At 46.2% G+C, this 17,008-nt stretch overlaps 1 protein-coding gene across 1 annotated transcript; it reads left to right on the top strand.

Annotated features, from left to right (window-relative positions):
• The first annotated feature begins 9,712 nt into the window (after nt 1-9,712).
• SBK3 (SH3 domain binding kinase family member 3) lies at nt 9,713-13,239 on the top strand. The gene is made up of 4 exons (XM_004381770.1): nt 9,713-9,757; nt 10,312-10,462; nt 10,998-11,200; nt 12,559-13,239. The coding sequence occupies exons 1-4, from the start codon at nt 9,713-9,715 to the stop codon at nt 13,237-13,239; spliced, it is 1,080 nt and encodes a 359-aa protein (XP_004381827.1).
• Nucleotides 13,240-17,008: the final 3,769 nt, after the last annotated feature.

The raw sequence follows: 17,008 nt of genomic DNA, 5'->3' as shown, positions 1-17,008 counted from the left end.
GATTATTTGGAGCCACCTCTGGGCTCCCTTTTTTCATCTCCATTATAACATATACCACCCTGTTGTTCTATTGTGCAACTATCACCAGTATTTGTTTCCAAAACGTTTTCATCACCCCAAACAGAATCAGTATTCATTAAGCATCAACTCCCCATCCCCTCTCCCCCCAGTCTCTGGTAACCACTAATCTACTTCTTGTCTCTATGAATTTGCCTATTGCATATATTTGTTCATCGGTAGAATTCTCACCCTCCATGCAGGAGACGGAGATTCAATTCTCTGCCAATGCACTTCATGTGCAGCCACCACCCATCTGTCAGTGGAAGCTTGTGTGTTACTATACTGCCTAACAGGTTTCAGTGGCACTTCCAGACTAAGACGGACTAGGAAGAAAGGCTGGGTGATCTGCTTTACAAAATCAGCCAGTGAAAACCCTATGGATCTCAGCAGTTCGATCTGCAGCTGATCATGGGGATGGCGCAGGACCAGGCAGCGTTTTGTTCTGTTATGCGCAGGGTGGCCATGGGTTGGGGACCAACCCAACGGCAGCTAACAACAACAACAGATCTTTCATATAAGTGGGATCATACAATATTTGTCCATTTGTATCTAATTTATTTCACTCAGCATAATGTTTTTCAAGTTTCATCCTTGTTGTGACATGTATCACAACTTCATTTCTCTTTATGGCTGAATAATATTCCAGTTGTATGGATATACCACATTTTGTTTATCCATTCGTCTGTTGATGAACACTTGAGTTGTTTCAACATTTTGACCAATGTGAATAATGCTGCTATGTACACGTATCTGTTTGAGTCCCTGCTTTCAAGTCTTTTTTTAAATTTTATTTATTTTGTTGTTGTTGAGAAGATAGACAGCAAAACATACTTCAACAGTTTCTACACATACATTTCAGTGACATTGATTTCATTCTTCAAGTTATGTAACCATGCTCACCTTCCTTTTCTGAGTTTTTCCTCCCCCACTAATATAAACTCACTGCCCCCAAAGCTTCCTATCTATTTTTCAAGTTGCTGTTGTCACTTTGATCCCATACAGATAGTTCTTAAAAGAACATAATGCTTAAGGCAGATATTTTTATTAGTTGAACTGAACTATTGTTTGGTTTTAAGAAGACTTTAGGGGATATTTTTCATTTAAGGTTTAAAGATTATCTCAGCACAATAGTTTCAGGGGTTCATCCAGCCTCCATGGCTCCAGAAAGTCTGGAGTCCATGAGAATTTGAAATTCTGTTTTGCATTTTCCCCCTTTTGCCTGCTTTCAAGTCTTTTACTACCCTGTTCTATAATTGTCTGTGTACTTGCCTATGGCACCCTCCAGAGACCTCCAGGGCAGGAATGGAGGCTACCACCTTCATCTCCCTCTGCCCAGCCCAGCTCAGGGCTTGACATATGCAAAAATCCAAACCAAATGCTGTTGAGTCAGTTCTGACTCATGCAACCCCATGTATTTCAGAGTAGAATTGCTCCACAGGGTTTTCATGGCTGTGACCTTTTGGAAGATCTCCAGGCCTTTCTTCTGAGGCACCTCCTCTGGATAGGTTCAAACTGCCATGATTTGCCAATGACGGTTTCAGTTAGTAGTCAAGTGCTTAACCATTTTCACCACCTAGGGACCCCTTGCCATAAGAAAATGTGTGTTGAATTTGAACGTAAACAAGAGAAGTCAGCAACCTTGAAATACATCTGCTCCTATCTCATGGCCCACAAACATGTACAGATGGCAGAAAAAGTGTGAAAGGCAGATCTGACAGTCCAGGTTTGAATCCCAACTTTGCTCTTGACCCACCGCATGACCTTGGGCAAGAGGCTTAATCTCTCTGAGTCTCTTTTTCCTCGACTATTAAAACAGAGCTAATAATAGGACCTGTCTTCCTGGGCTGCTGTGAAGATTAGCACAGGGAGCTGGTAATTCGAAGAGTTCAGTAAATACTAGCTGTAATTACTGTTAATCACACGGGATTTACGGAGCCATTACAAACCCACTTCGTTCGGCCATCCCTTTCATCCCTTCATCCCATACACATTTCCTGAGAACAGAGCGAGAGAGGCCAGGGTGTCCTGGGTACTGTTTGTCCTTCTGTGTGTATGGAGTGTTGGGTGAGATGGGGCGGAGCAGGAGATAAGGTGGATTGGGTGCCAGCTCTGGGAGCATCAGAGGCTAGGTGGAGGACTAGTACTCTATCCCCAGGGCAATAGGGAGCCATGCAAGGCTACTGAGAAGGAGAGGGCCTGGGTCAGAAATGAGTGTTAGTGAGATCCCTCTGAGCAGGGGATCTGGAAGTTGCATGGGGCTGTGGGGCCTCAGAGGAGGTCATCCTGGGGGTGGTTTCTAGGAGAGAGTCAATTCTGGGGGATGAGGAAGAGTTTTCTGGAACAGGCAAAGGGAGAGGGTGCGCCAGGTTGGGGGAGTAGTGTATGTGAAGGCTTAGTCACAGGATGTAGCAAGGTAACCCTGAGACATGAGGCTGGAAAGTTAACCAAGTGTCTTAGTTATCTAGTGCTATTATAACAGAAATATCGCAAGTGGGTGACTTTAATGAACAGAAATTTATTTTCTCACAGTTCAGGAGGTTAGAAGTCCAAATTCAGGGTACCAGCTCTAGGAAAGGCTTTCTCTCTGTGTCGGCTCTGAGGGAAGATCATTGTCTCTTTTCTTCAGCTCCTGTTCTTTAGAGATCTTCCTGTGGCTTCACATCTATCTTCCCCTCTCTGTGCTTGCTTGCTGCTCCGGTTTAATCTGCTCTTTTATATCTCAGAAGAGATTGATTCAAGACCCATGCTACACTCATGCTGCCTCATAAATATAACAAAGAAACCCCAAATGTTTCCAAATGGGATTATCACCCCAGGTATAGTAGGATTTACTACACGTATTTTTGGGGGACACAATTCAATCCATAACATCAAGCCATAAGGGGCTTCGAGTGACGGCTGGGGAGCCATGGGGGAGTTCTGAGAAAAGGTGGGACAGGGTTGTCTCTGAGTTAGAAAGATGCCTTTGAGGTCATGGTGGGAGACGCTCAGGGGGGAGACTGGAGGCCAGGAGGAGGCTGGGGCGATGGTCCAGGTGGGTGAGGTGAGGTCCGGAGGGGTTGGGAAAAGGACCGTCTTACATTCTCCCATCTTATTTTTGTTATGGTTAGGTACTGTTGAGTTGACTTTTGACTTATGGAGACCCCATGTGACAGAGTAGAACTGCCCCACAGGTTTTTTTTTTAAATAATATTTTATTGTGTTTTTTTGTGAAAGTTTACACAGAGAATTAGGTTCCCATTTAACAATTTCTATACATATGGTTTGGAGCCTTGGTGGTGCAGTGGTTAAGAGCTTGGCTGCTAACCAAAAGGTCAGCAGTTTGAAACCACCTGCTGCTCCTTGGAAACCTTAATGGGCAGTTCTACTCTGCCCTATAGGGTCGCTATGAGTTGGAATTGACTCAATGGCAATAGGTTTGGAATTTTTTAGTTTTATATATATTGTTCAGTGAGTTTTAGGTTTTTTTTTTTTTTTAAAAATCATAGGTGGAATCCCTGGGTGGCATAAACAGTTAAGTGCTCAGCTACTAACCAAAAGGTTGGTGGTTAGAAACCTCCCAGAGGTGCCTTGGAAGAAAGACGTGGCAATCTACTTCTGAAAAATCAGCCACTGAAAACCCTATAGCACACAGTTCTACTCTGACACACATGGCAGTGCCATGAGTTGAAACTAACTTGATAGCAACTGGTTTGGTTTTTTAGTTTTTGGTATATCATAGGTAGGTTGTGAGGATTGAATGAGATTAATGTACTGGTATGTAAAGCCCCAGAACCGCGCCTGACCTGTTGTAGCTGCCATGAGAGTGTGTGTTGATGGTAATAATATCATGAAGCACTCGCACTATGCCAGGTGCAATGCTTAATGTGTTCATCCATCATTTCATTAAACAGTATTTATAATATTAATGCTATAATATATTATATATAAAAATATACATATAAAATGTAATATACAAATACATTATATAAATATGTATATTTATGCCAGGTGTAATGTTTAATGTTTCCATCTATTATTTTATTTAGCAATATTTATTAATATTAATATTATAATATATGCTATAAAATATATATAATATTATATAATAATAAATATACAGAAAACAGAATACACACATAATTCTATAAATACATTAAAATATAATTTATATCATATAATTTATATTTATATACAATATACTTTATAATTATAAAAACTTTATTTAAAAATAATGTTATTTAATATATATATCAGCAGCAGTGATATATCCAATATAATAGATGTTATATTATATTGTAGGTATAGTCTTTTCCAAATAAATTTAATACATACTAAATTAAATATAATATATACCAGTAACAATTGGAGCCCTGGTGGCACAGTGGTTAAGTGTTTGGCTGCTAACCAAAGAGGCTGGCAGTTCGAATGCACCAGCCGCTCCTTGGAAACCCAATGGGGCAGTTCTGCTCTGTCCTACCAGTTCGCTATGGTCAGAATCAACTCAACAGAAACAGGTTTGGTATTTTTTTTGGTTTTAGTATCAATTGCCGTCAAGTCAATTCTGATTCATGATGTCCCCATGTGTGTCAGAGTAGAACTGTGCTCCTTAGGGTTTTCAATGGCTGATTTTTTGGAAGTAGATCCTCAGGCCTTTCTTCCAAGGCACCTTTGAGTGGACTCAAACTGCCAGCCTTTCTTTTAGTATCTGAGCACATTAACTGTTTGTGTTACCCAAGGGTTCCAGATAATTTTATATATAATATATACTACCGTATAAATTATATATTTAAAAAACCCCGCAAACCTGTTGCCGTCGAGTCGATCCCGACTCATAGTGACCCTATAGGACAACATAGAATTGTCCCATAGGGCTTCCAAGGAGTGCCTGATGGATTTGAACCGACCTTTTGGTTAGTAGCCGTAGCTCTTAACCACTACGCCACCAGGGTTTCCTTAAATTAAATAATAATGTAAATTATATATAATAATACTATATATTACACATGTAACATATTATACACACATATATATTATGTATGTAGTATATTATATATATTAAGGAGTTCTGGGTGGTGCAAATGATTAAGCAACTGTTAACCAAAAGGTTGGCTATTCGAACCCACCAAGAGGCACCACGGAAGAAAGGTCTGGCGATCTGCTTCCAAAAGGTCACACAGCATGAAAACTCTATGGAGCACGTTCTGCTCTGCACACATGGGGACACCACGAGTCAGAATGAACTCCATAGCAACTGGTTTGGTTTTGGTTAAATGTAATACAGTATATTGTATATTATAAATACTAAATGTTTCTTTAACAATAACGCCCCGAGGTGGGCAGTGTAACTACCCTCACTTTATACAGGAGGGAACTGAGACATGAAGGGCATCAGACACTTGGGAGATAGCAGAGCCAGGAGCGGTCACAGGAACGGCCCTCCAGGCCCTGCAGGCAGGAGGGACAGGAGGCGGTGGCGGCCCGAGGCAGCTGGGCTGTGTGCGCCCTGGAGCCCGGACCAGAGCGTCTCCCCGCCCACACTTGCCTCCTGAGAGGTCACTCCGGGTGACCTCGCGGAGCCGGGTTGCTAAATGGGGAGGTGCAAAGCTCCCCGGATCATCAGTGAGCCTCCGAGGGAAAAACAGTACAGGGCTGGAGGTCTGTAACGTCCCCTCGTACTTTCCTACTGGAGGACCCAGATGGCCGGCTCGCCAGCCTGACCTTTCTCTGCAGCCTAGCAGCTGCTCTGCACCCCCGCGGCCCCCACATGCACAGCCGCCCCATCTCCCAGCAGAGGCACCCGGCTCCATCCAAGCACCTGGGGTCTGTGTCCCAGAAGCTGCCTGGGCAGGGACCAGAGAGTGGCCTGGAGTTCCCAGACCCTCAGGGAATCCTGGCTGTGCCTCTCCGGGGCTGTGCCTCTGCTTCTCCCAGCCTCAATTTCCCCATCGGTGAATTGGAAATCATCACCCAGGGCTTGTTGGAAAGATTCCATGAGGTCTTGGATTGAAAAAAAAAAAAAAAAACCCAGGGCCTGGCATCTAGTAAGCATTAGATAAATAGTCCAAAATAGTATTATTTTATTTTTAACTTTTGCAAATGTAGCACATACTCATGGGAAACAAAGCAAGTCATGCAAAAGACTCAGCAATAAGACGTTTCCCCAAAGCCACGGGTAGACATTAGTTCCCAATTTGACTAAAACAGCAGTAAAGGTCATTTCTTGGAAAACTTGGGGAGAACTGAATACCGACTGGGTATTAGCTGATTTTAGAGTCACTGGGTGGTGCAAAATGAGCCCTGGTGGCGCAGTGGTTGAGGGCTCAGCTGCTAACTGAAAGGTCGGTGGGTTGGAACTCACCAGCTGCTTAGCAGGAGAAAAATGTGGCAGTCTGCTTCCGTAAAAATGTACAGCCTTGGAACCATATGGGGCAGTTCTACCTTGTCCTACAGGGTCACTATGAGTCAGAATCGACTGCAGGGCAGTGGGTTTCCAGTGGTGCAAACGGTTACACACTGAACTCCTAGGTGAGAGGTTGGCAGTTTGAACCCACCCGAGGCACCTCAGAAGAAAGGCCTGGCTATCTGCTTCCGGAAAGGTCACAGCCTTGAAAACCCTATGGAGCAGTTCTACTCTGCAGACATGGGGTCGCCATGAGTCGGAGTCAACACGACAGCAACAAACAACAGCACCAACCTTAGCTGATTTTAAGGAATTTCAATGAATGCTCTTAGGTGTGAGAATAGTGTTACAGTTGAGCCAAAATTTTTCCTTACTTTTATAGAGATGGCCACTCAAGTGTTTGGGCACAATTTATCACAATGTCTATAGTTGATAACTTTTAGTTTTTTATGAGGGATAATTTCCAGCTTACCCAAAAATAGAAGACTAAAAGGAACTCCCTTATTCCCAATTAGCAACATTTCTGCTGCTCTTCTTTATTTTTCCCCATCCCCCCTATACACACATACTTTGATTTCCTTTTGCTGAAGGATTTTAAAGAAAATGCAGGACATGGTATCATTCCACCCCAAAAGATTTCAAAATTTTGTAATTTACTTCAAATTACTTCATGCCAAAAATAAAAAGATAAAAGTGAATATGGCAAAATGTTGACATTTGTTAAATCTAGACAATTCACCCAAAATAATTTCAAAACATTGTAGTTTGCTTTAAAATACTTCCTGTCCCTCAAAAAAAAAGACAAAGTGAATATGGCAAAATGTTGACATTTGTTAAATCTAGGCAATTCACTCAAAATGATTTCAATACATTGTAATTTACTTTAAAATACTTCATGCTGCCCCCATAAAAGATAAAGCAAATATGGAAAAATGTAAACATTTGTTAAGTCTACTCCATTCACCCCAAAAGATTTCAATATGTTGTAACTTACTGTAAAATACTCATGCCCAAAATAAAAGAAAGATAAAGTGAATACGGCAAAATGTTAACATTTTTAATCTAGTCAATATTCTTTCTACTTCTCTGTATCTTTGCAACGTTTCATAATCAGACCTCAAAATAGTCCAGAAGCAAAGGAGGGTCTCTGTCTCCACCCCATCTCCACACCAGCCCCCATCCAGCTTGCCAGAGGCAACTACGGTAGCCACTTTGCCCTGGATCTTTCCAGAATCTACGTTAAGTGTTGTTGTTGCTCTTTTATTAATAGCAGGGGTTGTAGTAGTAGTGGAAACACGAGTAGAACAGGCATCAGGGAATGAGTCACATACACTGGCCCAGGCCCCGATCTACATCTCCTCCTCCTGCTCTAAACTTTTGTAAGGCTATGTGCCTCTCGGAACCTCAGTTTCCTTCCCCATAAACTGGGGATAAACTCTGACCTTTTTGGGCTGCTGGGGGGATTCCGTGTAAAGCCCCAGCACAGGGCTCATAGCAGGTGCTAAGAATGTGCAAATACTCCCTCTCCCCAGGACGTCCCTCCCATCTGCTCTCCCTGTGCTAGCTCCTGGGTATGAGGGAGGAAGGGGCTGGAGGTCTTGGCTCCTGTGTCGAAAGGAGAAGGGGCTGGGGGCCTGGACTCCTGGGTCTGAGGGAGGAGGGCGCTGGGGACCAGGACTCCTGGGTCTGAGGGAGGAGGGGGCTGGGGACCAGGACTCCTGGGTCTGAGGGAGGAGGGGGCTGGGGACCAGGACTCCTGGGTCTGAGGGAGGAGGGGGCTGGGGGTCAGGACTCCTGGGTTTGAGGGAGGAGGCTTTGGGAAGCGCACCCTGATCCTGAGGCCAGGACTCCCAGCCCCCGGAGGAAGGCCATGTGCACTGAGCCCTGGGTCAGTCTGCCCAGCTAAGGTGTGTGAGGGTCTGTCCATCTTTCCCCGTTTCCCTCCTGCCTTTCCTATGGGGGTTCACAGTCGTTTTGTCCCCACTGTCCTGGGCCCTGAGCCCAGAGTCCATGCTAGTCTAAGTTTGGAAGGGGGAGGGGGGGCAGCGGGTCAGAGGGGGTGTGGGAGGTAGGGTGTCTCTGTGTCGAGCTGTCACACACACCCTGAGAAAGGGCAGGACAAAAGGCTCCCAGAGACAGGAACAAAGAGGGAGAGACAAGACACAGAGACACAGAGAGCAATCTGAGACACCCAGAGAACCAGGGAGGAGAGAGAGACAGACAGGAGAGCGGAGGGGGAAACAGTGTCAGGGGACCCCATAGACAGATTGCAGTGGCCACACAGTGTAGGGACGGGGACCTGGGACCAACAGGGACAGGACAGGGAGATCTACCCCAGATCCGAGAGCTAGAGAAGGGGGCAAGACAGACAGGGAGGGTAGGGTGAGGAGAGAGACTGGGAGAGAGAGAAAAGCAAAAAGAGAGAGAGAGAGAGACTGACTCACAGGAGAAAAGAGAGACAGACGGGGACAGAGACCCAGAGAGAGGGGGACAGACTCAGAAAGAGAGAGGGACAGAGACCCAGAAAGCGAGGGGGACAGAGACCCAGAGAGAGGGGGACAGAGACCTAGAAAGAGAGGGGGACAGAGACCCAGAAAGAGAGGGGGACAGAGACCCAGAGAGAGAGGGGGACAGAGACCCAGAAAGCAAGGGGGACAGAGACCCAGAAAGAGAGGGGGACAGAGACCCAGAGAGAGGGGGACAGACTCAGAAAGAGAGAGGGACAGAGACCCAGAAAGCGAGGGGGACAGAGACCCAGAAAGAGAGGGGGACAGAGACCCAGAGAGAGGGGGACAGACTCAGAAAGAGAGAGGGACAGAGACCCAGAAAGCGAGGGGGACAGAGACCCAGAAAGAGAGGGGGACAGAGACCCAGACAGAGAGGGGGACAGAGACCCATAGAGAGTGAGAAAGAAACCCAGAGTGAGACGGAGAGAGAGAGAGCGAGAGACTCACGTAGAAGGAAAGAGAGACAGAGAGAGGTTAAAGACAGGGGAAGAGAAGGTGAGAGGGAGCGAAAGAAATAAACAGAACAACACACAGAGATACAGAGGGTGACCTAAAAGGAGAAGAATTGAGTAGAGAGAGAGGAGTCTGGAGAGAGGGTTCTAGCAGGGCAGATTCAGACAATCTGGAGGGAGACTGAGGCAGACCTTCCCAAGGGACTCCCAGGCCTCGGTTCCGCTGCGGAGGCAAGGCACGGTTGGGATCAGTCAGCCTGGTTGTTTTTTGGGGCACCCAGACAAATAGTGCTTGTCCAGGTGACCTTGAGATGGAGCTCAGGGACCCTGAGACCCCCGAGGATGGGGATGCAGAGGTGAGAGACGGAAGACAAGAGAAGAAGAGAGAGGCAGACAGACGGGCAGAGTGTGATGGCATCAAAGAGATGGAGAGACGGAGGAAAACAAAAAGAAAGATAGAGAAAGAAAGATCTCAGAGACCCAGACAAAGAGACAGCCTACTGCAGACCCTAGAAGAGAGGAAGAGGCAACTTCCCAGAGAAATAGACTCAGAAACAGGGAACGAGAAGCACAGGGGGACTCACAGGGAGAGACGGGATGGATTGGGGGCTGTGTGGGCTGAGGGCATAGCCCCAGTTGGTGTTGGGGGCTCTGGCTGGGTCCCAAAGATAGGGGAAGGCGGGGTCTCTGAGACAATCACCCTTAGCCTCGCCAGGACACAAGAACAGGTGTCCCCGAGGCTGGGTGAGTCATTGTGACTCATTGGCCTCTCTTGAGACAGTGACCCCTCTTCCCCTGCCCCCTATCTCATCCCGGAGCTGGACCTCTGGCTCCTCCCACTGTTCCCCTCTCCCTCTGCTCTCAGCAAGCCCTAGACTCATCCCTCCCTGCCTCTGTCCCTGTCCCACAGGAGGACACAGCCACGACCCTCCAGCGCCTCGTGGAGCTGACAGCCGCCAGGGTGACCTCGGTGCGGAGTCTTCATGTCCAGTACCGCCTCATACGCAAGCTCGGCTCCGGCTCCTATGGCCGCGTGCTCCTTGCCCGGCCTCGCCGAGGGGGTGAGTTGGGACACCAAAAGGTGGACTCCCAAATGTCCACATAATATCAGTTCCTGGAAGCCACCAAGATGGGGGGCACTCCCAGGAATCCTTTTCAATGGAGACCCTCAGAAAGTTAAGAGCTTAGTGATCTTCCGAGAAACGGAGCTCACCCAGAGAGGGTAAGAGACTTGCCTAAGGTCACACAACAAGGCAGGAGCAGAACTTGGATTTGAACTCAAGTCACCATGTCCCTTACTTCATGCAAGAGGAAACAGAGGCTCAGAGAGGGTAAGTCTATTGTGCAAAGCCACACCGCAGGAAAAGTCTCTTCCAATCCCTATTTCACAGATGGAGAAATTGGAACCACAGGGAGGTCAAGGAGCTCCAGGTCACATCACTGGGACCTCAACCCAGTGACTTCTTCCTGACCCTATGCCCTGTCCTCTTATTTCATACATGAGAAATCTGAGGCTCAGAGAGGTTGAGTGGCTTGTCTAAGTTCCATAGCAATCGGAGTGCTCTGAGGGCCCCTCTGACCCTGGCTCCCTGGCAGGTCCTGCAGTGGCTCTGAAGCTCTTGCGTCGGGACTCAGTCTTGAGAACCACCTTCCTGAGAGAGTTCTGTGTGGGCCGCTGCGTCTCCTCACACCCAGGCCTGCTCCAGACCCTGGCGGGCCCCCTGCAGACCTCCCGATATTTCGCCTTTGCCCAGGAGTACGCACCCTTCGGGGATCTCAGCGGGATGCTCCAGGAAAGGGTGAGGCAGGCAGGGGACAAAGGTTGGGACTGATAATCCCAGTTCCAACTCTGTCCCAAGCTCCATTTCTATCTCCAACTCTGACCCATCCCAGGACCACCCTGAGCCCGAAATGTCCTCCCTAGTTCTAATTCTAAATGCAGTTCCATGCCTGACTCCAACCCTAATCCATCTACTCATCCAAACACAAATGCAATTGAAATTGGATGGGTAGGGAGTCATTGGCGTTGAGGGTGGATTAGGTCTGATGATGGGGGTGGGGATGAGATTGGGTTGAGGATGGAGACAGAGCTGGGACTGGGATTGAGGGTGGAGTGTTGATGGAGTTGAGTGGGTTGCATTTGGGGTTGATTATATATTGGTAATGGGTAAAGAGAAGAGCTTGGAATAAGAATGCAGAGGGAGGCAGAGATGGTTGGGGATGTGTATATAGAGTAAGTTGGAGATACGTAATGACTGAGTTGGAGACCAGGTCAGGACTGAATTGATGAGATTCTAGTTGGAGTTGAGTTTGAAGATTAGGTGGGCCATCTTTAGGGGCAGACTTTGGATTTGAGATAGAGTTGGGGATAAACTGAAGAAAGGAAGGATGGATGGATGGAGGAAGGTAAGAAAGTGTGGATGAATGAGTAGATTGATGGATTGATGAGTGGATGGGTGGAAGCAAGGATGGATGGATAGAAGGGTAGATGGATGGAAGGAAGGATGGGTGGGTGTTAGATATTAAATAATTGGATAAATCAATGGACTGCTGACTAGCTGGTCAAATGGGTGTTGAATGCATGCATTGGTGAGTATCTTGTTGGATGGATGACTGGTTTGATGAATGGATTGCTCGTTGTCTGGCTAGCTGGATGGAGAGATTAATCAATCAGTTGATGACCTATGCTGTGGGACTTTAGAACAGGGTCTGAGCTAGAGAAGGGATCTAGACAAGTATGCGACTAAAATGAAGGTTAAGCATAGGATTTGGGTTTCCATTGGAGAAGATCTGGTTGGTCAGTTTAGAGGAGACATATAAAAAATATTAGGAGTGATTTGAGTATGTATTAGGGTTAGGCAAATGTTTGAAAGAAGCAAAAAGGGGCTTCTGGTTAGAAATGGGGTTCAAGTTAGGAAAATACCTGGGAGTTGGTCTAAAGGAGTACAAATATGGGTGCAGGTTGTAGTTTTGGATGATCTTCAAGTCTTGGAGGGTTGTGAGGGTAGCCACTGATCTGGGGTTCTGGATTCTTGAATCCCAGAAGCCACAACTCTTAGAGACCTAGAAGTCTAGAGCTTCTTTGGAGGGAGATTAAGAAGCAAAATAAAGAAGGGACCAAAGCACCTTGATCTTCATCTTCTCTCCTTGGCTCCAGGGCCTTCCAGAGCTGCTCGTGAAACGGGTGGTGGCCCAGGTAGCTGAAGCCCTGGACTTCCTCCATGGCCGGGGGCTGGTCCATGCAGACGTCAAGCCAGACAATGTCTTGGTCTTCGATCCTGTCTGCAGCCGTGTAGCCCTGGGCGACTTGGGTCTGACTCGGCCAGAGGGCAGCCCAACCCCTGCCCCACCGGTTCCACTGCCCTCTGCGCCTCCCGAGCTCTGCCTTCTCCTGCCACCTGACACCCTGCCCCTGCGGCCATCCCTGGACTCCTGGGGCCTGGGAGTGCTTCTCTTCTGTGCCGCCACTGCCTGTTTCCCTTGGGACGTGGCACTGGCCCCCGATCCTGAGTTTGAAGCCTTTGCTGGCTGGATGACAACCAGGCCCCTGCCACCTCAGCCACCACCACCCTGGGACCAGTTTGCGCCCCCGGCTCTGATGTTGCTCCGGGGGCTCCTGGACCTCGACCCTGAGACAAGGAGCCCCCCACTAGCTGTCCTGGACTTCCTGGGGGATAACTGGGGGCTGGAGGGGAATAGAGAGTGGCCAGGGGGCTTGGGGATTCCATCCAATGAGGATGGGGAGGAAGAAGAGGGAGGATCAAGTTTGGAGGAGTGGACAGATGAGGAGAACAGCAAAAGTGGTGGGAGGAAGGGGACAGATAAAGGAGCTCCCTAACCAGGTGAATGAGACAGGTAGCTGGAGCTGGGGCCAAAGGCCTCTCCCCCACTCAAATAGCCACTTGGATAAGAGAGACAACTAGCTACTCAGGGAGGACAGAGAGGACACACTGGACTCTCCCTACTGAGTGCTGGACACTAGTGTACAATTCCCTTTCTAACTGAGTACCTGGGAGTCTGAGCCCTCAGCCCCTCCTGCCTCAGACCCAGGAGTCCAGGCCCCCAGGCCCCTCCTCCCTCAGACCCAGGAGTCCAGGCCCCCAGCTCCCTCCTCCCTCAGACCCAGAAGTTCAAGCTCATCCTCCCTCAAGGATTCTTCCTCTTCATTCTGTTCTGAGTGTGTCTTCTTGAAAGGAAACTCTGCCCACCCCCCCACCACAGATAAGTTTCGGTTCTGTGGGGATATGTGGAATGCTTATCATGGAGTTCTGATGGGATCACTCCTCTCCTCTAACACCCTGGGTGGCCCCCACTGTCTAGGGTCTAAACTTTGAACTTTCAGGATTCGACACTATGTAAATCTCACTGTCTTCTTTTCTGGGTGACATTGGGAGAATCATTCACCTTTTTTAGACCTTAGTCTACACACACACATACGCACGCATTTTCCAGCCAACAGAATTTGCACATACTATACCCTCTGCCAGGAGCTTTGGTGGCACAAAGGTTAAGCTCTCAGCTGCTAACCAAAAGGTTGGTGGTTTGAACACACGCAGCAGCTCCGAGGGAGAAAGATCTGGCAATCTACTTCTGTAAAGATTACAGCCAAGAAAATCCTATGGGTCAGTCCTACTCTGTCACATGTGGTCGCTGTGAGTCAGAATCTACTAAATGGCACCTAACAACAACAACAATAAACGCTTCACTAAGAGGACCTTTCTCCAAGCTCCAGGAGTCCAGGAAATGGCGCCCCCACCATGTTCTCTCTGTCCTTCTCGGAAGCTTGTATCACAGGGATCTATGTCTCTATCTTTTGTCTGCCTCCCATCTCAGACTGTCCAGGATGCACTTGGTCTTCATTTCTAGAACCTTCCACATAGCGCCCTGTGCTACCTCCTTTTGGGCACAGAACATTGTGGTTTGTGATCATCTAAGCTCAGTCTGTCTTCCTGACTCTTTGCTCCTAAGGGCCAGCACAGGTTCTGATGGACCTTGTTATTTACCTAGGCTGAGTTGGTGTCTTCTCTGCTGGGTGCTTCCCTTATCCTTTCCAATTATGGGTTACACCTGAAAGTGAAGAAAACAAAAAGCCACACAACTGGACTGATTAACAACATCATGATAATTGGAGACGAAATTGAAGTTGTCAAGGATTTCGTTCTACTTGGATCGACAGTCAACGCCCATGGAAATAACAGTCCAGAAATCAAACGACGTATTGCATCGGGACAATCTACAGCAAAAGAACTCTTTAACGTTTAAAAAGGGAAAGCCACTTTGATGACTAAGATGTGTTTGACCCAAGTCATGGTCTTTTCAATCTGCTTGTATGTATGCGAAAGCCAGACAATGAAAAAGGAAGATAGAAGAAGAATTGATGCATTCGAATTGTGGCGTTTGTGAAGAATATTGAATATACCATGGACTGCCAGGAGAACAAGCTAGTCAGTCTTAGAAGAAATACAACTATAATGTTCCTCAGAAGCAAGAATGGTGAGACTGCGCTTGCTTACCTTGGACATATCATCAGGAAAGACCAGTTGCTAGAAAAAGGACATCATGGCTGGTAAAGTAGAGGGCCAGTGAAAACTAGGGAAACCCTCAATGAGATGGACTGACTCAAAAGCTGGAACAATAAACTTAAATATACTAATGTTCATGAAGATGGTGCAGAACTGGGCAATATTTCATTCTGTTATATGTAAGGTTGCCATGAGTTGGAGCCAACTTGACAGCAGTTAACAACAACAACAAACCTTCATGAAAGCACATATGCTTCTGGTTTGTGGTGGTTTATGTCCGTAAGGGCAGTGCTGAGTGGATAAGATTGTGTCCCAGCACCCAGCACAGGGTGAAGCACAGGTTACAGCTTCAATAAACACCTGTGGATGGGAAAGTGTGGGTCTTCACAGGAATTTACTATAGATTCTTTCTACATTCAAAAATGAGTTTGCACCCCCAAAACTATTGCCCTGAGATAATCTTTAAACCTTAAACCAAAAATATCCCCTGACGTCTTCATAAAACCAAACAATAGTTTAGCTTAACTAGCACAGAATTGTCTGCTTTGAGCATTATTCTCTTTTAAGATCTGTCTATATGGGATCAAACTGACAACAGCAACTCAAAAGATTAGATAGGAACCTTAAGGGACAGTGAGTTTATGTCAATAGAGGAACAACTCAGAAAGCGAGGGTAAGTAAGAAGGGTTGCACAACTCCAAGAATATAATCAATGTCACTGAATTGTACATGTAGAAACTGTTGAATTGGTGTATGTATTGCTGTATATATTCTCAACAACAACCACCAAAATAAAATAAATTATTTTAAAAAAAGGAAAAAAGTGAACTTGCTTAATGGGGACACAGTTTCCGTTTGGGGTGATGAAAATGTTCTGAAACTGCATAGAGGTGGTGGTTGCACAACGTTATAAAGGTACTAAATGCCACTGAATTGCTCACCTTAAAATGGTTAATTTTATGTTACTGAATTTTACCTCAATAAAAAGCAAACAAAAAAAGTCAGGTCACTAAATCCCGTGGATACCTTGGATTAGATCCTAGAATCAAAAATATATGTTAGTGGAAAAATGGGTGAAATACAAATAGCCTGGCCTCTAATTAACAATAACTTGCCAATGTCAATTTCTAAGATGCTAACATTAGGGGGAGTTGGGTAAAGGGTATACTGTGGGAACTCTCTGCACTATCTTTGCAATTTTTTTGTAAATCTAAAATTATCCCAAAATAAAAAGTTTATTTAAAAAATTAAGTGAGGATGCTTTTGGTTAGGGGCCATTGAATTTATGTTAATGGTGGTGGAGTGATTTGAAAAAGGATAGCAAGAATGGTTGCACAACTTGAAGAATGTAACCAAAGTCACTGAATTGTACATGTAGAAATTGTTGAGATGGCATATGTCTTGTTATATATATTGTCACCACAATAAAAACATAGTGTGTTCTCACTATGCAGCTGAGAGGTGGGTGTGTGCATCCCAGAGGAAGGAGCAAGTTTGTCCAAAGTCCCACCGTGAGTCAGTGGCTGGCTGATCTTGGCTTAGTCTCCCTGTGATGAGCACCAAAAAAACGAAACAAAACAAAACTCTTTGCTGTTGATACCAACTCATGGCAACCTCATGTTACAGAGTAGAACTGTGGGTAGGATTTTCATGGCTGTAATCTTTTATTTTTTCTTTTTTGCCTAACACATAGTAAATGCTCTTTATTATTATTTTTAATTGTATTTTAGATGAAGGTTTACAGAGCAAATTAATTTCTCATTAAACAATTCATATACATATTGTTTTGTGACGTTGGTTGCCACCTCTACAACATGTCAACACTCTCCCCTTCTCAACTTTGGGTTCCCCATTACCAGCTTTCCTATCCCTTCCTGCCTCCTCGTCCTTGCCCCAGGGCTAGTGTGCCCATTGAGTCTCATTTTGTTTTATGGGCCTGTCTAATCTTTGGCTGAAGGGTGAACCTCAGGAGCGACTTCAGTACTGAGTTAAAAGGGAGTGCAGGGCTATAATCTTTACAGAAGCAGATAGTCAGGCCTTTCTTCCTAGGTGCCACTGCATGGGTTTGAACTGCCAAACTTGAAG

Source organism: Trichechus manatus, unplaced genomic scaffold (assembly GCF_000243295.1).
Source record: "Trichechus manatus latirostris isolate Lorelei unplaced genomic scaffold, TriManLat1.0 scaffold00087, whole genome shotgun sequence".
NCBI classification, from domain to species: Eukaryota; Metazoa; Chordata; class Mammalia; order Sirenia; family Trichechidae; genus Trichechus; species Trichechus manatus.
Note: the sequence above shows the minus strand (reverse complement) of the source record. Positions and strands in the feature narration are given on the sequence as shown.